This window comes from Hippocampus guttulatus, chromosome 1, assembly GCF_054856545.1.
Source record: "Hippocampus guttulatus isolate MCC_2025c chromosome 1, RoL_Hgut_1.0, whole genome shotgun sequence".
NCBI lineage: Eukaryota > Metazoa > Chordata > Actinopteri > Syngnathiformes > Syngnathidae > Hippocampus > Hippocampus guttulatus.
Genome location: NC_141261.1, coordinates 33,052,865 through 33,079,982, shown reverse-complemented (window position 1 = coordinate 33,079,982; position 27,118 = coordinate 33,052,865). Strand labels below are relative to the sequence as shown.

Below are 27,118 nucleotides of genomic sequence, written 5' to 3'. Positions count from 1 at the left end.
ATGCATGTTTTTGGAATGTGGGAGGAAACCGGAGTACCCGGAGAAAACCCACGCAGGCACGTGGAGAACATGCAAACTCCACACAGGATGGCCGGACCTGGTACCTCTGCACTGTGAGGTCGACACGCAAACCACTGGACTACCGGGCCGCCTTTTATCTGAATCATTGTAGAAATTAACTAATTGAACAAATGGTTATTATAAGCCATCCATCCATTTTCTGATCCGCTTATCCTCACAAGGGTCGCAGGGCGTGCTGGAGCCTATCCCAACTGTTTTCTGGCAGTAGGCGGGCTACACCCTGAATTAGTTGCCAGCTAATCACAGGGCACACATAGACCAACAACCGTCCGCGCTCACACTCACACCTAGGGACAATTCAGAATATTCCGTTAACCTGCCACACATGTTTTTGGAATGTGGGAGGAAACCAGAGTACCCAGAGAAAACCCACACAAGCAACTAGAGTACATGCAAACCCCACACAGGAAGGCCTGCGCCGGAATCAAACCAGGCACCTCTGCACTGCCAGCGTGTTAACCAGACGACCACCGGCCCGGCCAATTATGATGATGATCATTATGAGTAATATTATTATTCATATTACTGTATTATGATCACATCTGTGACTGCGGCACCACTACTGGTGGTGGGGAGGAGTGTCTGGAGGGACGTTGTCACTGACAGATGCACAAACGGTGTAGAAGGCTGTCTCCAAGTGCCCAATATACCGTATTTTCACGACTATAAGGCGCCATTAAAAGTCTTAAATTTTCTCCAAAATGGACAGGACGCCTTATGATGCGGAGCGTCTTGTGTATGCACTGAGTTCCAAAACCTGACTGACAGCCGACACGCTGTTTATATAGAGAAAAGGCGGAAGTGAGTGTGGACAGCCATGCGGCAAAGAAGTCGGCCAATCAGTGAAGGGTGGGCGTGTATATATACATATATGGAGAGAGAGAGAAAAGGCGGACGTGAGTGAGGACAGGCATGCGGCGAAGAAGTCCGCCAATGAGTGAAGGGTGGACGCTAAAGGGACGCCCCAAGCAGGTACCAACACCTGTATAAAGTGTGGCTATGTGCATTATTGCAAAACAACTTCGGTTTTGGTTTCTAAGAAATCTGAAAATAAATTCTACAAAGAGACACACCTACGAAGCTCAGTTCAAACTTCAAGCCATCGGTTATGCTTTTGGCATGCATGCCCATCTCACAGCAGCGGTGAAAAACCAAGTCAAGCAAATGAACTCTGAGCTTGCCGTCATTCCCGGAGGCTTGACGAAAGAACAACCGGGCGTTCAAAGTAAAGTTGCGAGCGGCATGGGAACAATGGATGATCGATGGCAAACACAACTTTACAAAGAGTGAGAGGCAGCGCCGCGCGAGTTACGCCACAATTTGCGAATGGATTGTGGCTGCTTGGACGAACATGTCTGCTTGCACTGTTGTTCGAGCTTTTGGCAAAGCCGGCATCATTTCTGTGGAGCCACATGGCAATGAGAGTGACTCTGACAACGAGAGGGAACCCGGCGTTTTTGATGGATTACCGGTACTTGCACAATTGTTCAATTCTGATACAGAAGATGAGGACTTTGATGGATTTCTGGGTGATGATTGATCGAAAAACGTGAGTACATTGTATGATGGCTAAACAAAATACAACTGAACTCAGTTTTGCTTCCGTTGCCTTTTTAAAAACGTGTTTTTAGCGTGTATCCGTATGTCTTGGCATGCTACCGTATGCTTCAAGCTAACGTGTTTTTAGCGTGTGCGCATGCATGCCGTATGTTTAAGCTGGCGTATATTTTACCACTGTAAAACTGCGCCCAATAATACAGTGCGTTTTGTCTATGTGGCAAATACAGAAATAGCACCCGTTAATGAGACTGCGCCCAACAATACGGCGCGCCGAATGGTCGTGAAAATACATTATATATATATATATATATATATATATATATATATATAATCAGTGGCGGACCCTCAGGGCCAGCAAGGCCTTCTCTGCTGGCCTAAACATTCATACAATAACATACTGTACATTTAATTAATGTTATTTTATTTTCATAAATATGTAAACAAAATTATTCTCTGTATTCTTTACGTCATATTACTTCCACTTAGTTGAGTGGCTTTCAATGTTATTTTAAATAACATTGAAAGCCACTCGATAAATAACTTATTTATTATGGTAGAGATTTTAACCAATCATATTTCAGCTAGCTTGTGTTGCCAGATAAATTAAACTTGCTCGGGGCTTTCAGATTAAACAGTGCAGGCCCCTGTGCGCTGTAAATGAACCGGCACAGTCAGGTTGCAATAGCCAATCAGATCACGAGTCTGCGCACCGGGGCCAGCTAGAATGCCTTATGTTGAGACTGGACGTGCGCGTTCGGTGATTGGATTAGCGCCTGCTAGAGGGAGCTATCACTGCATTTTAACCCAAAATGGCCGAAGAAGAAGACGTTGACCTGGTTGCAGAACTACTTTCCACACAATTTTCAAAACGGACCTTCCACGAAAAGCTAGATATTGTGCGAAGATGTCGCCCAACTCCTGCGCGAGCCTGTCCCAGCAAGGAAAAGGGTTTGTCCGTCATTTTCAGACGAGCAATTATGAACGGTACCCGTGGCGCACAACCTCTGAGAAACGCTGCAAATTGTACTGCTGGGAATGCCTATTGCTTGCAACGGACCGATTTGGTGTTTGGAGCCACACTGGATTTACCCATTTAAGTTGTTTTACCAAGGCAGCAAGGAAACATCAGAGCACGGCTGGGCACTTACAAACTACAGTGCGTTTAAAAACGTTTGTGGACACTCGCGTAGATGTGCAGCTCAGTGAACAGGCACTACATTGGTGAGTAAATGAATTTTATTTTACATTTCTTCTTGTCATTTTATTTCGTTAGTATTAAATTAATGGGAATGAAATAAAATGACAACGATACAAAAATGTATCAAATAAATCCGCTCACCTGAAATTTATAATCGCGCATTGTAGTCACCTTTGTGCACTAAACAACATCATCAGTGATTTGCTGTTGTATAGCCGATTCTCAAAATGCGAATGATCTGTTAACTTTATTTTCAAAGAATGGTTTGTTTTGTTTTGTTTGGTTGGTGTCTTATATGAAACTGCGACATTGCGCAATTAATTGGACAGACTTGTTTAAGATCACACAGCGTAAGTTGGGTGGCATTTTAAAATCATGGTTTTATTTTTGACAATATCTATAAATTTAGTTTCCTGCTCTTAATTGTGAATGCATACTTCAGTGATCCTCAACTAGAAATGCTGTATGTCCACTTTTTTTTAAACTCATTTACACCCTTTGACGTATAAATACGTCAATTAGCGCATAGCCGTTCCCTCCCCATAACGTATTAATACGTCAATCACGTGTTTTCATGGGGGAGGGTGCAAGAGAGTCCGATGCAACTTCTCACCACAGGACTAGGCTTGACGGCAATGTTAAATAGCAAAAAAATGGCCATCGGGTGGCAGTGGTGCAAAGATCAACCAGGATCACGCCGCAGAAGTAGTAGAAAGGGCGTACAGTGAAGGAGGGGCGTAAGTGGATATTGGATTGGAACATTAGCAACGAGCAACGATGGAGAAAAGGAAATAACTAACTAAAAATGATTTTTTTTCGCTATAAAAGCGCCCTCGAAACAAAACAACAAAGGAGATGGTGTTTGTGTGGAAGAGAAAATGACGCTTCGGTCACTAATCGAAAGCGGCACCCGTCAAACGAACGTCGGCCTGCACAAACATGGCGTGCTACACGCGGCCCGCATAGCTCACGCCAAGTTTCGAGTTCATCTGATGAAGATGAACTTGCTCCACGTCAGCGATCATCGCTTGGCAGAGCATTTTGTGCCTCCCGATGCCCCACATCGCCCACAAATCGTCTCCCCGGCGACTTCCAGCGATGACGGCAAAGAGGCTGCATTGCTTCGCATGGCCTACGCCGGGCACACGTCAGCGATTCGTTGGAATCGTCTCGTAAAGACGACGGCGAAAACGATGAATTGGAGAGCGATTTGGATCCCGATATGTCGGACGAATATGTGCCTTCGGACATAACGGAAAGCAGCTGAGAGTCCTCGCCAGAGCCGCTGGAACGAGGAGGTAACTGCTGACTAGTTTGCAAGTTCCCATTCAAAACTTCATCACTTCTTATGCCTCCTCAGTCACTTTTATGTACCGCTACATTCCCCGCTATACTATGAAGTTGCCAGTAACACTAATCATTTATGTACGGTTGATGCGTCTCGTAGATGTGGATGAAAATATGCGCTGACTTGCATGTCGCCATAGGTTTAAAAAAAAAAATGGTGGGATGAATCGATGTGGTGACAAACTGGATGAAAGCCAAAAAACATCTTCTCCACAGCTGCACTTTTGTTCATAGTTCAATAGTTTTGTTGTGTGCAAATAAATTATTTTGCTACAAAAAAAATATTTGTAATGTTCTTTTGTAGGAGGAACACATTATTGAGGTATTTGAGCTGCCACAAAAGCAAAAAATAGTGTAAAACTTGAAATGATGCTTGAAATGCATGCTTTTACAAAAAGCTCATTTTCTCTGGATTTCTGCAGAAAATCGGCCTTTCCCATAAAACTTAGCAGTTTTCTAATGCTGATTGCCAACGAACGGAGAAAGATAGAAACAAACTTTTTTTTCTGCTGAAAGAAGAGAGTCTCACCTTTCTTTTGACAGGTTGCATGTATATATAGCCATAGAACAGAAAATTCTGTGGGCCTTGCAAATCAGTCAAAATTCAGTAAAATCTGAGGGATTGAGGGGGTTGCTCCAGTGAAAAGGGGTGGTATTCAATGAGTTAATAAGACCAAGGTTCGGTCCCATGCGCGGTCATGGGGAGCAGGGCTATATGCCCATTTAGTATGGTCAAGCCAAGCTTATACAAATCAACACTCCTCACAACCAACCAATAATGGGGTGCATGAAAATAACAATTATTCACTTTGCCAGTACACAGCAAATAATGAGAGGTATTGTGTTGAGGCACAGGAACTCTTTTATTTTGTTAAGTTGTGCCTGCTTAATAATAGAAATAGCCCTTTTAGGGAAATAAGTCATTTTTACTTTAACTTTGCTAAACAGTAGTTGTCTTTTTTTCCCTTAATTTAACAAAAGCAAAACAAAAATATCCTTTTCATTTGTACAATTCCCCTTTTCACATCCCCTCTGAAATCACTGAAAAATATATCAGAAGAGGAGTTAAGAACCATTTTAAATACTGACACAAGGGAGCACAGGAATGTGCAGTGCTGTTCTTCCACTAAAGGTGAATGCAATGTCTGAGGCATGCAAATATTATTTGAGGACGCCATTGTGATGTTCATTTACCATGTTGCGGTGTTCTGCTGTTAAACAGCTGCAAAGATCCCCGGGTAGACGGGAGCAAAACTGCACACGATCGAAACCTCCCGCGATTCGTCTTGTCTAATTGTCTGTGTGCGGCTCTCCTGGGCTGAAGCTGTGAGCACACTGTGGCGTCGCGCATGCGTCTGTTTCCTGACACAATCATCCATTTTGAATGCGTGTGTATTGGGATAGACGCGTGCTGACGCTTATGTATGTTCACACCTTAAATTCAGAAGAGCCAATTAGCGCATCGTTATCGCCGACATGCCCTGCTCAGCCAGGGTCTCCAGTTAGTCAAACATTATCCACACACAGTCGCGCTGCTGCGGTCCTTTGCAATACATCTGTTAGTGCACGCAAAGAATACAACGGATAATTTTAACAAGCAATCGCGGTAATAGGCAGATTATAGTCCAAAAATATAAAATGTAGAACGTAAAAATCACTTTATAATTTATTATTTTATACAATTTGCCGAGGGTCCAGACAGAGGAGGTCCGGACAGAGGAGGTCGGCGGTCCGGTCGTGAATCGCGGTCCGCCAGTTGAGGAAGACTGGCATACTTGATGGTTTTCAATGCTCCTGAAATTAAGCGCTGCTTAACGAGCCTATACTGTATTGTCTTAATGTATGTGACGTCACTGAAGGCCTAAGGTTGAAATGCACGGCCCGCCACTGATATATATATATATATGTATATATATATATATATATATATATATATACAATGAAACTCCATCCATCCATCCATCCATCTTCTACCGCTTATCCGGGGCCGGGTCGCGGGGGCAACAGCTTTAGCAGGGAAGCCCAGACTTCCCTCTCCCTAGCTACTTCTTCCAGCTCTCCCCGGGGGATCCCGAGGCGTTCCCAGGCCAGCTGGGTGACATAGTCACTCCAGCGTGTCCTGGGTCTTCCTCGGGGTCTCCTCCCGGTGGGACATGCCCGGAACACCTCACCAGGGAGGCGTTCAGGAGGCATCCGAATCAGATGCCCAAGCCACCTCATCTGGCTCCTCTCGATGTGGAGGAGAAGCGGCTCGACTCTGAGCCCCTCCCGGATGACCGAGCTTCTCACCTTATCTCTAAGGGAGAGCCCGGACACCCTGCGGAGAAAACTCATTTCGGCCGCTTGTATCCGGGATCTCGTTCTTTCGGTCACGACCCATAGCTCGTGACCATAGATGAGGGTTGGAACGTAGATCGACCGGTAAATTGAGAGCTTCGCCCTTTGGCTCAGCTCCTTCTTCACCACAACAGACCGATACAACGTCCGCATCACAGCAGACGCTGCACCGATCCGCCTGTCGATCTCTCGCTCCCTCCTGCCCTCACTCGTGAACAAGACCCCAAGATACTTAAACTCCTCCACTTGGGGCAAGATCTCTCCCCCGACCCGGAGGGGGCACTCCACCCTTTTCCGACTGAGGACCATGGTTTCAGATTTGGAGGTGCTGATTTTCATCCCAATCGCTTCACACTCAGCTGCGAAACGCTCCAGTGAGAGTTGGAGAGCCCCGTTTGAAGGAGCCAACAGCACCACATCATCTGCAAAAAGCAGGGATGCAATACTGAGGCCACCAAAACGGACGCCCTCAACGCTTCGGCTGCGCCTAGAAATTCTGTCCATAAAGATTATGAACAGAATCGGCGACAAAGGGCAGCCTTGGCGGAGTCCTACCCTCACTGGAAACGATTCCGACTTACTGCCGGCAATGCGAACCAAACTCTGACATCGGTGGTATAGTGACCGAATAGCCCGTATCAGGGGGTTCGGTACCCCATACCCACGAAGCACCCCCCACAGAACTCCCCGAGGGACACGGTCAAACGCCTTCTCCAAGTCCACAAAACACATGTAGACTGGTTGGGCGAATTCCCACATACCCTCGAGGACCCTGCTAAGGGTGTAGAGCTGGTCCACTGTTCCACGGCCGGGACGAAAACCACACTGCTCCTCCTCAATCTGAGGTTCGACTTCCTGACGGACCCTCCTCTCCAGCACCCCTGAATAGACCTTACCAGGGAGGCTGAGGAGTGTGATCCCTCTGTAGTTGGAACACACCCTCCGGTCCCCCCTTTTAAAAAGAGGGACTACCACCCCGGTCTGCCAATCCAGAGGCACTCTCCCCGTTGACCACGCGATGTTGCAGAGGCGTGTCAACCAGGACAGCCCCACAACATCCAGAGCCTTGAGGAACTCCGGGCGGATCTCATCCACCCCTGGGGCCCTGCCACCGAGGAGCTTTTTAACCACATCGGTGACTTCAACCACAGAGATAGGAGAGCCCACCTCAGGGTCAATGAAACTCCTGTAGAACAAAACCTACATGGGTGAAAATACCCCCTAATGTGAAAAAATCTAAATGCATTAACACCATTCCCATTCTACTGCCCCCCATATGACGAAAAAAAACCCCTGTTGCGTTATACGAAATCATTTTCTCTGCTCCAGCCTCGCGAAGACATTTACTACAACCAAGTCTAATCCAACAGCGACCTCTTCTGCTTCGTTCGGAAACGGCAACAGCAACCACCACACTGGGTTACATAGTGAACGATGTTTATTTCGGTCACAGCTGCGAGTTTCCTGAACGCAACATACTCATAGATGCTCTGCCATTGGATTACCGAGCATCATCCTGGCCTCCGATTGGCCAAGAGGGACCTCACTGTCTATGTCTGTAGATACTGAAGCTAGATCCGTAGAAGATAGAGTGGAATGCATCCGATTAGATGCTCAGAGTAAATTGCTTATGGCTCGACGGACATTCAAATAAACGAACGTTTCCTCGTATTACAAGTAAAGCATTTTCCTCCAAAATGCTTTACTTGTTATCAGGCTAAAAACCTTACGCTGACACAAGAGTGCCAGGGTGTGGATTTATATAATCCCGATACAAAAGTTGTAAAAATATCACGGTTAAGGGTAAAGTATGAGCCTGAATGGAGACTTCTTTCTTCTTTCTTTCTTTTCTGATTGATATAAAAATGATTTATTAGATATAAACACATAACGGGGTAGGACTAGATACATTTTTTACTTCTTCCTACTCCCTTGAACATAACTGTGTTGAATGAAGACTGATTTCTTTCTTTTTTAATATTTTATTTACCTTATTTTCTGTCAAATTATTACTGTATATGTTTTATGTTCAATAAACAAAACAAAACAAACGCTAACTGGAGCGCTAATGAGAGAGAAGCGCTCTAGTTAGCGTAAGGTTTTTAGCCTTCGAGAGCTAACTATGGCCATCGAGGACTACAAAGCGTCCCGTGGCTGGCTTAAAAGTTCATTGCATGACATTAGCTGAGCAACGCTGTCTTGGGTGGCGATCGAGGGGAGGTTGAGTTAGAGACAGTGAGATGGTGGAAAGAAAAGCCACCGGGTCCAAGAAGTATTTGTTATTGTTAGATTCAGACGAGCATGGACGTTGCATTGCTAAAATGGCTACAAAACGGACCTTTGGATGTCAAGCAGCTAAGACAAGAAGCGCTCTGATGCTGGAAGAGGGTAAAAGTGATCAAAATGAAAGACGGAGGAAGCAAAATAAAATACATTGTCCAAGAAATTGATGTAAGTGAAAGTGAATGCTGATCGTGAATTTCGCAATTTCTTTCCCTTTTTTTCTTTCTACATTGACAATATGAAGTGTCAAATAAGTGTGTGCTCATACTTATGCACTATTGAAATAAAAATAAAGAGTACACATACGATTGTGTGTGCGTGTCAAAGTCAGCTGAGTCAAGCTGCATCATTTACAGCAGGGGTGCCCATTACGTCGATCGTGATCAACCAGTAGATCGGGGACTGGTCCCAAATCAATCCGAGGGCTGTAGAAGGAAACCCCCCCCACAAACATTTGTGTCTTTGTGCATGTTAGTAATATATTTTTTTGTTAATGCACACTGCACCCTAATCATTCTATCGGTCTCACTTTCACAAAAAGTATTTTAAAAATAAAATAAAATAAAGCAGGTCATCTTCAACCTACGGTGGCGTGTGACTGCGTCACCGGAAGTTGTTAGCGCTCAGCAGTTGCAGCTTGTGCTCAGAGTTGTTGCGCTATATCTGTTATAGTTATCATTATTCTCATTCAGAGTTTTTGTACAATTCACCGAGGGGACGGGCAAAGAATGGGAATCTGGAGGGCCGAGAGAAGCATTTTAAAGCGATACGCGTGAGCTACGAGCGTTAACAGGCTGCTCATCATGGCATGCATGTGTACGGGCGTGCGTATGCGCGCGCGCGTGGTAACTGATCGATCCCGGGAGGTTGGTTGATCGAAAAGTAGATCTTCGGTCAAAAAAGTTTGGGCACCCCTGGCTTACAGAATCAACAGTTTAAGAGTGATTAGCAGTGTCATCTCAGTCAAAGGTTTACAAGTTTGAGCCTATCTACGTGCCGTTTACACAATTTGATCATGTGGATCAAAAGTGGTCGACATGTTGCATTTCTTGCAAAATCAATGATCAACTGTAATGTTATAATTTGCGCAATCTATCAAAGACCTCATTGATCGGATCAGCAAAGTGAGATATTACCGAATACGACTCTCAGATTCAGGAGGAGCACCGGCTCTACACCCTCAGCAGGGTCCTCGAGGGTGCCTGAGAGTTGGCCTGACCAGTCTACATGTGTTTTGTGCACTTGCAGAAGGTATTCGATCCTGGCTCTTGCTACCCCGCACTACCGAGGTCAGAGTTTGGCTTGCATTGCCAGCAGTAAATCGGATTTGTTTCCATTGAGAGTTGGAGTCTGTCAAAGCTGCCCTTTGTCACCGATTCTGTGGACAGAATTTTGAGCCGCAGCCGAGACATTGAGGCCATCCGTTTTGTTGGCCTCATTATTGCATCTCTGCTTTTTGCAGATAATGTGATATTGTTGTCCGCGATCTCACTAGAGCGACTCACAGCTGAGTGTGAAGCAGGTGGGATGAAAATCATCAGCTCCAAATCAGAGACCATAGTATCGGAAAAGGGTGGAGTGCCCTCTCTGGGTCGAGGAGGAGATCTTAACCCAAGTGGAGGAGTTTAAGTATCTTGGGGTCTTGTTCACGAGTGAGGGTAGGAGGGAGTGAGAGATTTACAGGTGGATCAGTGCGGCGTCTGCTGTGATGCAGATTTTGTATCGGTCTGTCATGGTGAAAAAGGAGCTGAGCCGAAACCTGAAGCTCTCGATTAATCCGTCGCTCTACCATCACCTATGGTCACGAGCTGTGGGTCGTGACTGAAAGAACAAGATCTCGTATACAAGCGGCCAAAATTATTTCCCTCCACAGGGTGTCCAGGCTGTCCTTCAGAGATAAGGTGAGAAGCTCGGTCACCCGGGAGGGGCTCAAAGTTGAGCCGCTGCTCCTTCACAGTGAGAGGAGCCAGATGAGGTGGCTTGGGCATGTGGTTAGGATGCCTTCTGGACGCCTCCCTGGTGAGGTGTTCTGAGCATGTCGCACTATGCGTCAAACTCCCGGCCACATCCGGCTCAGTATGCAGACACATCTGCAAAAATATTTGACAAATGGCAGACTCTTGAACTTGAACGTTTAAATTATTTGAGCCTTTATGTAAAAACCAAACATTTTCTTCACATTCAGTTTTCTTTTTTTTTTTGTAGCATGTTATTTGAGTTTGTAATTTATTTTGACATTTAAATGCAGAGGAAAATATTTCAAATTTACATTGACTCATTTTGGATTAATGTTCTATACTGTAGGTTTTGATCGACTTGTAAGTTAAATAAATGTTAAATTCGAGTCCGTTCAATAAATATTCATCCTGTTCATCCCAAACCTAAGTTGTGTTTTGGGCCCCGCTGTGCGACTGAGGCTGGCACCCCTGGTTTAACTTTTAAGACGCCTGCAGGATATACTGTATCAACCACCACATTACTGTCAGGACTTTCAACTTCATGTTATGGCGCAGAGCTGGTGCGCTGTTCAGGGCTTGTGTAAGCACCGCTGCAGTTGCATTCAAAGATGCTGCAACCCATAGAACAAGCAGACAGAGGATAGATAGGCCAGGGTTAATGACACATGGACTCCTTTTTCCAAAGAGAGAGATATGTTTGAACTTTGCCTGTCATAATATCGTTGCTCTCTCCAACCGTAATGTTCTCCTTGGCATTGGGAGTGATAGCGCTGCAACTCACTGGAACAAAGCATTCCCAGTTCCAGTTCCAGACAGTAAATAAAAGCCCAGTGATAATATACAGCCGATCTTCCCAAATGCTGACTGTGCACCCGACTCATACACTAACTCTCTTCGATGTGTTTGCTTAAAAGCTTTCGTACGAAGTATCATACTGACCTTGGAAAGCTCGAGTAGCTGCGTGAATGCATGCAGCTGTACGCTGAAGTGACCCAGACTACCCCACCAACCATAAGCAACTTGTGCGCAAATCGGCATTGATTGTTGTGTAATAAAATTGAGCCATGCCGGCAGCCATCATGAAGACATGATGTGATCCTTGATGACCTCTGATATAACAAGGGAGGGCTAATCTGAGATTCGGACAGAGCAAAAATATCAAGGAGTATCAGGTATCACGTGTTAAAATCAGAGTTCTACAATGTCCTTTATTGAATTATTTGGGTAAATAAATAAATACAGTAAATACAATTTATGGCCACCTCTCTGGACACCATTTTCTTAGACTTTGAACATGATTTCTTGTTTTTCGAATGAAATCACGGTTCCAGACAATGCAGTCATGTGCATGCAATACATGACAGGTCGTGCAAAGCTGCTCAGAGATGCTGCTCGCAAACTGGGGGTGAATTTATTTATGTATTTATTTATTATTTTCAGACACCTGCTTTAGTGTCCTTACATTAATTCGAGTAATAGCTTTTAACATTTTGATGGTATGATACAAGTTTCTGTCATATTTGTTAACATTAATGGACATAGCGAATAGTGCCCTGAAGCTTTTTTTTTGGGGCGGGGGGGTTAGTAAATTCGAATTGAATCAAAGTCGCAATTTCTGTCATACAAATTGTAATGAAACTGTTCGGCCCTAAACTATAAGTTTTGCACTTAGCGGCACTGGAAACTCACCTACACAGGTTATGGAAAATAGGCCATACAAACACACTATGATGACAGAGGACAGCATCAATTATGAAACAAAGTGCAGCATTGCTCACTGTAAATCCAAATGATTGTTTAACAGCACTACATGAAGCATTAAGCATGAATAAATAATCATTGCATTAATGTTTGATTGTAATTTCGATATAGAAAGCAGCCACTGCTGAATTTTATTCCACCCCCCACGTGTCATGAACTTGGCCTCTACTTTTTACACTGTTCAGTTTTTGTCATGATGGAACCAAATGCCTGCTTTTGGTGCAACAAACCAAACCCAAACAATTATATTTTTCTCCCATTTTGTTAGTCATTCCCTGACTACTATTGTTTGCTGCTAAGTGATTTTGTACTGCGGCCGTGTAAAACGGTAGCCACTTCTCGTACTCCATTTATTTTAAACTTCATGGCTGGATGTGTTGGAACGCTCTTACGAGCAACTCATGAGTTGTAAAATCCATCTCCACTGTGGAACTCGACCCAGGTCATGTGTCTAGCCTCATGACGACCACATGATGTCATTCTGTTATTGCTCCCCTTTGATATTCCCAGTCGTTTTACAATCTGATGACATGATACAAGTTCCAGCAGTGCAGTATGGAGAAAAAAAACATTCAAGCAAATATTGAATTAACAGCGACATAAGATGCATGAGAAGGAAAATAGACCTTATTCATCCTGTGGTTGTCAAGAGGGTAATTAAGAACAACCTGAGCACACTGTAATGTTCTCTTTTGTGAATTTGTCTCCAATGGCGACACCGAAGGGCAGCAGGATTCATGGACATGCTGTGGTGTCGCATCATGAACACAATAGAAGTGCAATTTTCACAGAGCTCATCTAATGTCCAACACTGAAGATTCAAGCTAGCTGTATGATACTGTACTACTAGTATTCTTCAGCCATCAGCATGTAGGGTGTTTCATTGAATGTGACAAATTGTAGCTACAACGTTGCCCTCTTTGACCTCTGGTTTTTGTTCAGCAGCCCAATTTGATGTCAAATAAAATTGTCCAAATCTCTGATTTGAACCTCTGATTTCTGTAACCTTTCTTCATGAAAGCAGACTGATAATTTTTTTTTTTTTGTGTTTAATCCAAATTATACACCGGCTTGTACTTGGGGAAACAATCAACAGTGCTCCATATTTTCTGACCTGTTACGGACACAACTGGTAACTGAAGCATAATTACTTCATGGAGGAAAAAAATAGAAGTCAGTGTAATCGACTGCAAAAGTTTTTGTTATTTGCAAAATATCAGCTGCCAAATGTTAACGAGTCCGTATTTTGTTAATTGAATTCACTGAACTCTACCTCATTACATCCGTAACGCTGCCTTTTACAGCTATTAAAAATAAATTAATAAAATCATGGTATAACAGGTTGAATACTTCATATATATGTCCCACCCGGATGCAGTCGTGAGCAGAAAACTGTTTTTTTTTTTTTTCAGCCTCTCTGCATAGCTTCTCTCGGCTCTGTGAATACCTTAGCTTCTGTCTTTTTTTAATCAGTCCAGCCTGTAGTTGGTTGATGGCTCAGAAGCGAGGCAGCATTTGCCTGCTGCGTTAGGTGGCAATGCTTTTGGCATAAATAACAGTGCATGCCTTCATCAGTATGCCTGAGCCAGGTAAATTCATTTTGCCACAGCTTGTCAAAGCCACTGGCTCTTGTGTTTTGAAGACCAGATGGAAAGAGGATTAAAAAATGTTTCAATCACATACACGTTGACATTGCGTTGTTATGCCTTTAATTGGAAACTGATTTATGGAGCCTCACGACTTGTCCTGTCCTGCATTCCGACCCTCGCTATCACCAGTGTTTCAGACCAAATTTCCACATCTTGACACCACCATGAATTATTACTCTTTAACTGCCTGTTATGTTCATTTCTCTGATCCGTTTCACCTGGATTTGGCTTTCATTCTCGCTAGCTAAAAAAAAAAAAAAAACGGATTTTCCCTTCCATATCTGCAATGCTAAAAATCATAAATGTCACTTTGACACAAAGGAAACTTTTAGTTTCATAAACACGACGTGATGGATGCAAAAAAATAAACCGTCAATATTTACCTGTTTGTACCGTTCGCCAGGGAAAATCAGGACGCTGATGGCACCGACTAGCGGGGGAAAAACACGATTCGATCTGTTTGTTCTTCGTTAGCTGCTTCAGATATTTCCTGTGCACTGCTGTTGATATGGACTCCATAGTGGTGCAATGCTGCAACTTCAGTTAAAATACGAAGCTGCCGCAGAGGGACATCAATCCCTCAATCGGCACAGCTGAAGCTTTACGCTTTGTTAAGTGATATCAATCAGTATGATCGAGGGCGGCCCAAAATTAGCCGGATGTGGCCGCTACGCAATTTTGAACACAGGAAAACCCCTGGGTTTTTTTCATGTATTCAGGGCTGAAACCTTTTCATGATTTTTAGGCAGAACTAAAGTCTACTCGACAGCTGACTGGCAGCCAGTGCGAAGCCTTTAGGACTGGAGTATTATGTTTAGTTCTGAAGGAGTTGCAGTTGTTTTATGCTCTTTTGAGGGAGTCCACTCAGGTGACCATGACAGTATTCTAGACAACCAGAGATAAATGCATGGATCAGGTTCTCCTGGTCTGCTTTGAGCAGGCAACCCATTCATACACATTTACAGCCTCACAAAGTGTTGGGAATGATGTAACTCCTCCAACAACTGAAAGCTGCAGAGCTGCTCCAGTATATTCTTTTTTTCAATTTCACATTCACATTGTGGCCTGGATTAAACCCGCGGGCTCTGAATTTGTAGAAGCAAATACAGTTTCGCTGCAGTGGTTGCAGAGGGAGGATACCACATGATAACAGGAGAGAGAACTTGATGCCGAACCAGAGCAAAACTGGAGCATTATATGTCAGGGCTAATAAACAATCATACCAATGTGCTGTGTGTGCCACATACAACAGAAATTAAAGTTTGGAGCTGCTTGATAATGGAGCATTCAGTTGAAACAAAGAGGGAATGACTTCTGAAAGCAAGACTTCAGGATTTGACCAAAGCTCCTCAGTTGATCATCATGTGGTCAATAGTATTTAAAGCCCCTAAAGCCAAAACTGAGAAGCAGCGTTGAGTGGCTCATGATGACCCGCAACTCGTACGAGTGGCAAACAGAAAACTATAGAATGGTGATAAGCCAGAGATGGAGGGAGGTCATCAATGAGCCACGAAGGCCTGTTTTTTAAGATCAGGTAGCAATACCCTAAATGGCGGCTCTCTGAATGTGGATGCTTTATTTGCTTTCTGCCCATGAGTTGATGAGCAGAGGAAGCAAAAATTGGATTGACTTTTTCCACGTTTTGTGATCACTTCATTGACAAAAATGCAGTTTTGACCATAACTTTTTGTTTGGTTTGTATTTGCATTGTGCACCGGTGATTACTGGCGATACAATGTGATAGAGACCATTACACACACAAGTCTCCCCATGAGACAAACATTATGGATGAGTGTGAAGCGCTTCCACTAATGTGCGGAGCACTGTAAAGTGGGGAAACACACACACATTGGTGGGAGATGAAACAGGAAACGGGGAGATGAAAAAACCATTTTGGTTCTTTTTCGTGGGCTCCTGTGAGAGATGTAGAAGGTATTGAGTGACAGTAGGAAGTGAAAGTTGTGACTGAAAGTGATGTATAACTAAGTGTATAAAACGCTAATGGCAACCACTACCATTGACTATAACAAAAGACACCATCCTAATTAAATGCTGACAATCACACCAATCCATGCTTTGGGTTTGTTCCAGTTGTATCAGGATTGTTCCATAATATTATAAATCATGTGTGATAAATAACTTTCCGGGACCAAAATGATGTTGCTGTTTTTCAGCTGTGTTCCTTAATGCTTCCTAGCCAAACATGTATTCCCACATGACAAACTCAGAAAGTTAAGTTGTGGGGGTGAATCATGTGACTCTCAGCAGTTCTTCCTGCTCGCTGAGCACAATGAGCCAAAGTATGAGCCCCGTCTGGTTGATTCCAATTACCGCCCTTATTGTCAGGAAATTTCAGATCATGATATTGTCTACTTTGGAGACAAAAATCTGTCAAGGCCATCTGCAGCAGTTACCCAATGGAGACGCCACTTTCTCATGTTTTTTTTTGGGGGGGGGGGGGGACTACAGTAGAATTGTGGGTTATATGGGTCCTCAAATCCGCGTGTGTGCGTGTGCGTGTGTTTGTGTGTGTGTTTGTGTGTGTGTGTGTGTGCGCGTGTGTGCGCGCGCGTGTGTGTGTGTGCACGCGCACAATACACTCATGGACAAAATTGTTGGTAGCCCTCTGTTCAAGAAAGAAAAAACTAAAATGGTCTTTGGAATAACTTTAACACGACAAAGTAATCATGAAGAAAAAAAGATGAATATTAGGTATTTTTTGTGGTCCTCAAGTGTGTATTGAATCTGTGCCGGGTCAATGAAACGTCATCAAGACACTCTTTTTATTTATTTTTTTGACCTTCTGAAGACTAAAGAAATGCCAAAATAGTAGTTCCTCTTATTTTCTGATTTCAAAATGGATTAAAAACTAAACTTAAAAAAAAAATTATTTGGCCACTTGTTGAAATGACGTGCATCGTTTGCACGATGCACGTTTTCTTGAAAAGAGGAAATTTGAAATGTGTGTTTGGGAATACAGAGGTGGTCTGCTTGTGTGTGGGACGGAGTGTTATTGACAGTGTTTGTGCTGATAATGCTTCTGCAGCAAAATGCACTTTTAAGGTGGAGTTAATGTGCATAGCGGAGGAGCATTAGTTATTTATATCAACTCTAATGTCACAAGTATGCCGACTAAGGGTATTCACAAAAAGTGTCTCTTCCCACAGCAGAAGTACCGTATTTTCATGACCATACGGCGCACCAGATTAAAAGGCATCGTGTCAGTTACGGGTGCTGTTTCTGTATTTAGCACATACACTAGACCAGTGGTTCTTAACCTGGGTTCGATCGAACATTAAGGGTTCGGTGAATCGGTCTCAGGGGTTCGACGGAGCCTCTGCCATGGAGGTTAAAACACACCCGACTCAACGTGTCAATTAGTTGTGACATGCCCGCTTGGCCATCACCAGCTGCAGATGATCACATTACATTGCTTGTCCAATCAGTGTTGCGGGAAATTTAGTTCGCTCAGTCAGCACCGTGTGACTGTCGTGATAGTACGTCATTCAATTTTTAAAAAACTGTACTTTGGCCATGTAATTTTATTTACTTTTTTTCTGTGTTTAATAAATATGTTTTTTTAATGTCTTGAATTTGTAAAGAAATAATATTTTTATTTTTCACTAAAGAAGGGTTCGGTGAATGTGCATATGAACTGGTTGGGTTCGGTACCTCTAACAAGGTTGAGAACCACTTCACTAGACACATTGTATTATTGGACGCAGGCATGGTAAAACGTATGCTAGCTTAGAAAATACGATAGCATGCATGCAAGCTAGCGTATGTTTTTAAAACAGCAGGAGCATGCATTGCATCTTTGAAGTCAAGATGGCGCCCGAGTAGGCAGCCGTCGGCAAGTGCTCTCATGAGCCTTGCTTTTTTTTTATTGTTTTTGTGTTTGTTTTGTCACTTTGTGTTTGTTGTTACGTCGTGTGGACCTGATGTGGACTTTTTTCAGCATTTTTTTGGCCTCGACATTCATCGAGGAGGAGACTCTGTGCTTGGTGGGTGCGCCTTCTCGGCAGCATGGGTATACCAGCACTGTTTTTGACTGGGAGGAATGTCAGCGCCATTTGACTGTCGTTGCTGGACAGTCCCGGGGCGCTTGTGTCTTGCGCCTGTAATGGGCAGCATTTTTCACAGCCCCGCTTTGTTCAGCGGAGAGATCGGTGCTGTTGAACGGTCTGCGGCTGGATGGATGTAAGGCTTGAGGAGCCGACGATGAGAAGAAAGGAGCGTTAGTGCGGAGCGCCGATGTGGATTTGGAACTGGGAGTTGCGGCTTGGAGTTTGAAGCGGATTACGTGGGACAGGAGAAGTGAACTCATCTCTTTTCGTCAATGGACGCTACAGCTTCGTGTTTTCTTTCAAAACTTAGCTTGTAGCAGACGTGTGCACATTTTCAGCATGACATCTCTGACCCACTGGTGAAACGACACTTTGATCCTCTCCTCTTTCATCTATAACTGCTTCAGACAACAAAGTGTATGCAGAAAAGTGGTGAAGATGCACGACTGTCTGTGTCCTATGTGTTGTGTTGTGTTATTTTTGTTATTTTTGACTTCAAAATGGCGCCGCGAGAATGGGTGCTTTATTTGCCTTTTATTTCACCTACAAATGTGTCCTATCATTTTGCCTCACCCTGTATTTAAAAATGTCCTCATTTTTTGATCGGTCCTCATCCTCAAATCCATCCGAGTCCCAATCTGTATCCGAAATGAACAGCTGGGCAAGTTCACAATCAAACACACCAGGCTCCCTCACATCATTGTCAGAGTCAGTCTTTTGCTGATGCCAGCTTTTGCGTAAACTCGAACACCAGTGCAAGCAGACACATTAGCTCAAGCATCCACAATCTACGAACAAATGGTGGCGTCACTCACCCGGCGCTGCCTCCCAGTCTCAGTAAAACTGTATTCGCGATGTGTTCATCGCTCCGACACTGCTCACAACTTAATTTTGGCCATTTCTATCCATTACCATGGCAACCAAGCACAACAGTAAAAGTCGACCCCACACGTGGCCCATTGTGCGTATAGCTACCATGCTGGTCCACTTCTTCTCTATAGTGTGGTTCACTGGGATGTCGAAAGTGAGCAGCACGTCATCCATGTTGGTGATGTGGTTGGGCTGGATCTGTTTGTCGGCCATCTTTTTGTTGTATTTCAAAATGTAAAGTATGCCCGTCCGTCCGTCCCTGTCGGCAACACGCGGCTCTTGAGCCACATGCAGCTCTTTAGAGACCCCCCCCCCCCCCCCCCCCCCCAGTGGCTCCCTTGAGCTTTTTCCAAAATGTTTGAAAATGAAAAAAGATGGGAGGGAAATAATTTTTTTTGTTTTAATATGGTTTCTGTCAGAGGATAAACATTGTTTTCCGATGCTGTAAAAATGTGTCAAATATTAAATGTCAACATTTCCTCAACGAATATTTGCGTCATAGCCTGCAACACACGTTTCTATAAGCAGGGCGGGATGTCAGTCAGGGGGCTGTTGTAAAAGAAAAACCAAAAAAACAGCTGCCTTTCATGTACAATTCACCGAGGGTACTTGCTCCGAATGGGAATCTGGGTGGCCAAGAGAAGCATTTTAAACGGTACACGTGAGCTACGATAGTTGGCACGCTGCGAAAGTGCTTCCCGTGCCTTGTTCATCTCAGCGGCCGTTGCTCATTACGGCATGCGTGCGGAGGTGTGTGCGTATGCGCACGTGTGCGGTAACTGGTCGATCGCGGGAGGTTGGTTGTTCGAACAGTAGATCTTCCGTCAAAAAAGTTTGGGCACCCCTCCTCGACAGGATGAACTGCGGAGGGGGGGGGGGACTTTTAATCATGAATGCTCGTTGTGTATTTGTAGCCAACTTAGTCATGTTGATAGCAGGCTAATATAGCTCATATAGATACATACAGCGTGTGTTGCCTTCATTATAAGGCTTTTTATTTTTTGCGGCTCCAGACATATTTGTTTTTTGTTTATTTAATTAGTCTGACATAGCTAACAATTGGTCTGGCCTGCCTATTTACAGCTTTTTCACTAGTTTTTTGCAGGTCTCTGTCAACACAGTAATTTTTTTTTCATCTGCACATGAAACTTTTTTAAATTACAAAAAAAAAATATATATATACATGACTGTATATATATATATATATATATATATATATATATATATATATTCTCCACACATCCATCAATCCATTCTCCATACCGCCTATTAGGGCTGGGTGATGTATCGTTATTGTATTGCCATTGGGATATGAACATTCAAGATAGTAATATCGAAAATGATAACAAATTATGGACTTTCCACACTAGCGCTGTATTGCAGTTCAGGCTACCCAACTACATACCTCCTTTCAAGTTTGGCAGGATAAAACTCTCAGCATTTATCCAATGACCATCCAGTTTCGCACAGTGGAAAAACCCTCTTTACAAAGCAGTAGATGCTCAGTGTCTGACTGTGTTAAAGTGTCGTGGCAATGCCTGAGTTGAAAGCTGTGGCAGTTGTGACAAGAAGCTGATTCTGAACCAAAAGGTTAAGGTGTTTGAGCGCATATTTAGTCAATTAAGTGTACACACAGCACTTTTTTGGGGGATTTTTTAAGGTACCTGAGCGTCTTAGAGCAATCGCTTACCACTGCCACTTTTGTGCAATATTGGTACTGTTGACCGTCTCCTTTGGCTGCACTACAAGGCTACAAATATCAGAACCTTGAAACTGCACTTTGAAAAAAAATGTTCCTTGCTTTTATTGAATTACTGAAAATGTCAAACTATTTTTTTGGACTCCTATTTGAATTATCTTCATTTGTGCAAAAATATGTAAGCGACTGTAAGCTAAGCCTCTCTTTTTGTAGCAACACTACTAGATGCATTCATCATTTAATACGGGTCTGCTAAATGTCACTTCAAAATAAAGTGAGAAGAGGTAAATGTGCTGAGTATGTTGTATAGTTGTTAATATAGTTATAGTCTGTTTATATCACTCAAAATGTGGCACAGTCTATCGTTATCAAGATATAAAATTGCCCATATTGTGATCGAAGATTTATTTCCATATTGCCGAGCACCAAAAAATAAAAAAGTGTATATTAGTATGTTAGGACAATGCCATATGTCAGAACAAGGTCAAGCATGTGATGGTGACTTGGCTCACACCATCGACTAGCTGAGAGAATTTCAACTAATGATAAATAAATGATGAGGGGACAATCTTATTGTCGACATCCACATTTGGGTTTTGGATGACTCCTATTACCTGTACAGTTTTTCGAGTGTGCGAGAGTTAATGAGTGGGGGGTAGTGCATTCATTTAGGCTAAAATATTCATCTACACTTTGCCGGATCTCAAAGAGACGAATAGATCGATGCTAATGTCAGAAATTAGTTTGTTTACCAAGACAGCTTTATTTGAGAGTGATATGATGTTAAGTGTCTGTGCATGTGCACATGCTCTGTTGTCCAATACGCACAACAAAGGAGCAGACTCAGATGGCATGTCTGATTCCTTCGTGTGTGTGTGTGTGTGTGTGTGTGTGTGTGTGTGTGTGGCCGTATCACACAAAACAGACCACCATCATTTGCCTAAGATGACTTTGCCTCTGTCACAGTCTGTTGGCAAGAGACATAAAGAGATAAAAGATGGAGGTTATCGCTGACAACAATGACTCAACTTCAAAAGCTGTGTCGAAACAATTGTCATCTGTTTATGTGACTCAAGTGTCCTGTGGGTTATCTTTACATGCCAGGTGTCACACAGCCCTAATGTGTGCGTCACTTAGCGCAGAGGTAGGGAAACTCCAGTTACTCGAGAGCCATATCCTGCCCGCGTTAGATCCCTCCCTACTGCAACGCACCTGATTCAAACGATCAGCTCATCGGCAAACTCTGGAGAAGCCTGAAACGATCATGATCAATTGAATCAGGTGTGTTGGAGTAAGAAGGGATCTAAAATAGGCAGGATATCACTCTCGAGGAACCGCAGTCCCCTCCCCCTGACTTAGCGTATATTGTTGATAAACGTCTTGGACCAACATATTGGGGCACCTGGTGATTACATGTACAGCAAGTGAAAATATGTGACCAGTTGGCCCCCACCTTTACACCTAGAACCACTTCCACTCTTCTGCTTAGACTTTTTGGGAAGATGTTGCATCAGATTTTTAGTCACCCTGACAAGCATTGACTGATGTTGGCCCGCAGAAAGGCTCTTTTTTTTGCTCACTATCTCTGTTCAAGTTCATCACAAAGTTGTTTTATGAGTTTGAGGCCAAGGCTCAAGCACAACAAACTCATCCATAATGGCTTCCACAGTCACAGAGGAGCAAAAAGGGGCCTTCCCAAAAGGTTCCCCCAAACTATTCCCATGTTGAAAGCATAGCATTGTCCCAAAAATATTTTTGTTTTGCTTTGTAGAATGAATATATAGGCTTCATTGGATATTACGTTGGTGGTAGCGTTAGAGCTGTTAGAATCAAGTTAGCGTTTTTAGGAAGTGTGTACTCCTTGAAATGGGTGGATCCATGTCCTGCTTGCAGTGCTACCCATTCAAGATGTGAGGAAACTGAATTGTAAAGACAATAGGAGAGGTGGAGCTTGTTTCCTCATCTAAATATAGCTAACTAGTGAGGCAATGCTAGGTAGGGATGTTTGTTTGTAAGCCTATGTGTGGCACTGATTGAGGCAGACAGATATAAAGTCTGCAAGCTCCCATCATCCATCTTCCCTCCATCCTGACCACAAACGCTTCCCCTCAAACTATAAATAAACTTCTGAAAGCCACCATGCCCTGGAACATGAAACGCCACTCAAAGAGATTACCAGGGTTCAGAATAGCCTAATGTCTCCAGTTACACACAAAGTCTCATGATCACATCTCACATTGGCAGTTTTCAGAGTATAAGAAGAGGTTTATTTTGTAAGGATGCCATCTGATTAGATTAAACTCAGACAGGCTTTTTTGCACAAAGCTTGACTGCCGGTGGACGTTGAACTCAATCGATAGCGGGGCGACTATGACCTTAGAAGCCTTCCAGAGAGAGGCCGATGATGGAAAGCACACGCAGCCCTAAGACGGCAGTGGAAATGGACAATCAATCACTCGTCATCAAAATCACAGCAAGGTACATCAGTCCAAGTGTCACTGTCACCCACAAACGCAGTGTTTAATAAAACAGTTCGTGAGACATTTTACTTGCTAATTGTGACAAAATTAACTAATTTTGTCGTGACTACTTTCCAGGGCTGTAGAATAGCTTATGCATAGTCCACGAGGAACAATGATGGTGCGGCAGCGGGCGACCTGCCTAGTTTTTGACGCTACAGGCAGACATTAAGAGTTTGGTTATGTTATTTTTGATGTAACTTTCTTAACAACATAAATAAGTACAAAATGAAGTCAAGCGCTTCAGCTGAGTCGAGCAAAGTGGAGACCTTTGACCCTGAACAAACTGCAATCATTTTATTTTGATGAAAGAAAGCCATCCATCCATATATTTCCTAAAACACTTTTCCTTATCAGGGTCGTGGGTGCACCTAGCAGCATATCCCAGTATGCTGCTAGGTGCACCCAGGGTACACTCTGGACTGGTCAGCAGTCAGTCACAGGACAGGTTCAGAAAAAAATTTATTCACTTTCACAACTGTGGACAATTATAAGTCTTCAATTAACCTGCCATGCGTGTTTTTGGAATGTGGGAGGAAGCCACAGTACGGCCAGAAAACGCATGGAAGCACAGAGAGAATATGCATAGTGCACGAGGAAGGCCAGAACTGAGATTCAACCCCCAAATCTTTGAACCAGGCGGGAGACATGCTAACCACTTACCCGAAAAGACGGCGAATGAAAAGCCATGCATGCATAGGTTCACGTTGAACAAACCTCTTTTGCATTCAAATGAACAGCACAAAACCAAGCAAGGAACAGATGCGAACAGCGAAGAAGGAAATATGAATGACAACTTTGCTTTGCAATGACTTCCTCTCCATGTCTATGCGTATCTCTCTCACAGTTTGCTCTTCATCTAAAGCCGGTGTCTCACTGAGCAGCGAATACTCGCGAACGTTCAGAATTTAGGGTTTTCGTCAGGGTTTGGAAAAGAAGTCTGATGTTTGCATTCACAGACAGTTTTTACTTGTCCCAAACTGTTTTTCTTGGCGACAAGAAACCTTTTGCAACCTTTTGACAAAAACCTCAATTTTGCTACACTGGCAAGCATTCACAAGTATTTGTTATGTTCAAGATTGATTGATTTGAAGTGAGACAAAGAGGGATTAGTCAGCTTTATTTCGACTGGTGTGCAACAGGAACAATGCCCGCCACCGTATTAATTCTATTTGCATTTTTGCCACATTCACACTGCACATTTTGAGTTGAGCAAAATTCATCCGGTCATAAAAGGCTGCTGTCTATACACCTTTCCATTTTCATGTTAACATCTGATTCTATAGTTCAGGTTGAAGAGCAGTGTTAGTATACGGCACCCAGCACACCTGTAGTTGTTAGTGCATACAGCAATGTCATTGTGAGGCAAAAACTGTGTAAGCATTGTGCTAGTTATTAATGGGACCGGAGAACGATTCCATTCAAGAAAAGACAAAGATGAGCTCAAAATGGGAGAAATAGCAGTTTCGTTTGCAATTTTTACACTTTGCCGTTTGTGGGCGACTGCGGGAATGAGAGTTGGCATCGTCGACATACCAGAATTGATCACACGCGACTGTATATCTGGAAACAAAAGCGGCTGTTCATTGAGGACAAATAGCTCCTTCATCTTGATTATTTGACAGAAAAGTGTGAGGCGTCACATGACATACTGCTGTTGAAATGAGGCTTTAATATGTGGGCCACTCAATATAAGTTTAACAATAAAGCTTCTTTGAATGAGCTGTACAATCTGTATATTTTATGATGAATTCCCCTGCAGTGTGTGGGTGAGGAGAACTGGGTGGACAGTAGGACAATCTACATTGGACACAAGAAGCCTCCTCCAGGGACGGAAGCCTTCATACAACAAAGATTCCCAGACAACAGGATAGTCTCCTCTAAGGTCAGTGAAAGCACATGAGGGCCAGTCACACAGGACCCGATTTAAGATGCCAAATGGGAGACGCTAAATTGCGTGCTCACTGAGACAGACGTCGTGCACTGTTGGTGTGTGCGTTGTGCGTGATCGCCGAAGATTGCACTTAAGGCTGTCACATGCAAATGTGTTTGGAATTAATTATCCATTGTTCTATTCCATCGACCACTCAAGGAATCGCCCCTGACCCCGACCGCACGCACACACAAAGAAATCACGGGTATACCAGTTTTTAGGTACAATATTTGTACAATATGTCAACACACGAACCGATTGCATTGACAGATATTCCCACACAAAGCTTCTCGAGATTAAACGTCACTTCAGAGGAAACAAGCATGGCGGACAAAGAGGCGGCAGTGGCGATAGTTTTTTAGCCCCCAAAAAAGCAACATAAAAAGAAAAGGAGGGGTTGAGAGAGAGCGCAAGCACAGCCTTTCTGTGGAGCCATGTTTGTTTTGATTTTGTATTTCTCACCGTGCTTCCTCGCCGCCTCGTCAACTCGCTTTCCGAATGGCTGCCTGTTTGTCCTCGAGGCACACCTCACACGGCGTAAAGTCTCAGGCCTAAACAATCCAACATGTTGAATATCCCCCAATTTGAGATCAGAGCGACCCAAATGTCCTTCCAGATCAGCCTGAACACACCACACGCAGCAGCAATATCTCTTAAAATGATCTTTTTGAGCCATGACATTAAGTGGAGAGTCTTTCTGGGGCTAATTTTCCGTCGTCGTGATCCGAGCTGAATGAGTAAAAAGGAATGAATGAAATAAACCTACCTTACCCATCATAGTGCAGTGGTAACCTGTTGCACCTACCTACATGTGTGTCTCATTTTGCAGTCATGACATAAAACTTTAATTTTGACTGTTTAAAGAATGAAAACATTAGGCATAATCCTTGGATAGCTGTTTCTGTTGCCAGAAGAGAGGTTCAAGCTTCCCGCTGCACGCGGCAACCCAGAACATTGGTTGCGAGCATGGCAATAAATAAAGAAAGAAATAAACAAACTAAATAATAATTAGTGATTAATGAATGAATGGTTACAAGGCATACATTTTCGGATCAACCGATTTTTGTGGTCAACACAATAGAGATTACAATCTTAATCAAATCCACTCAATCCATTAGAATGAGTGAACTTTATTGTTCACTCATTCTAATGGATTGCCCATGCTGTTGGCAACAGGTGTAAAACTCGTCGAGACTTCTCGGCATTTAAGCGGTTTTGCATTTTACTTTATTGTCCCAGATGCCTGAACTGACTGCTGTTTTGTGTTCCCAGTACACATTTTGGAACTTCATCCCCAAGAATATGTTTGAGCAGTTCAGGAGAGTTGCCAACTTCTACTTTCTCATCATCTTTCTGGTTCAGGTAACATTACATTGATTTGGTTGCATTTATATGACAAGGTCTTTCACCAATGGTTCAGTTTGGAACAATAACAGTAACCCTCATCAGGTTGTATAGACGTGATGGTCATAGCTGCATCCTCTGTGTAAATTGCATGACATCATATTAGTGTGGCACCAGGCGTCTGTAAGAATATTACAAAGTAAGGCTATGAAAAAAATAGGAAAAGTAATACTGATAATCATGATTATTTTAATTGATATCGAAATTACTGGCGAATGAAAATTCTACTTTATTGATTTCAAAAAACTGTATTCATTCAACTAGCAAAACTGTCATCCTCGACTCATGCCCATTCATCCCTGCACTTTGAACACAAGAACAAGATAAACTTCTAAATATCATTTGGAATTCAGGCCTCTTACATGTTCATGCATCCACACCTTTGCCGCAATGCATCTTTCCACACATTGCTATCGTGCATTAGCATCTCCCTTATCTCTCAATTGTTTTGA

At 43.3% G+C, this 27,118-nt stretch overlaps 1 protein-coding gene across 10 annotated transcripts in view; it reads left to right on the top strand.

The window, feature by feature from the left end:
- atp11a (ATPase phospholipid transporting 11A) overlaps nt 1-27,118 on the top strand; it is a 45,132-nt gene that overhangs the window by 3,250 nt on the left and 14,764 nt on the right. For all 10 annotated transcript variants that reach the window (XR_015102655.1, XM_086126978.1, XM_086126988.1 and 7 more), the window contains 2 exons: nt 25,092-25,214; nt 26,535-26,624. Coding sequence is in view for 9 of the 10 variants with exons in the window: in XM_086126978.1 (XP_085983104.1) it covers nt 25,092-25,214; nt 26,535-26,624 (213 nt within the window). In the remaining variant the exon portion in view is untranslated. The remainder of the gene's footprint in view (nt 1-25,091; nt 25,215-26,534; nt 26,625-27,118) is intronic.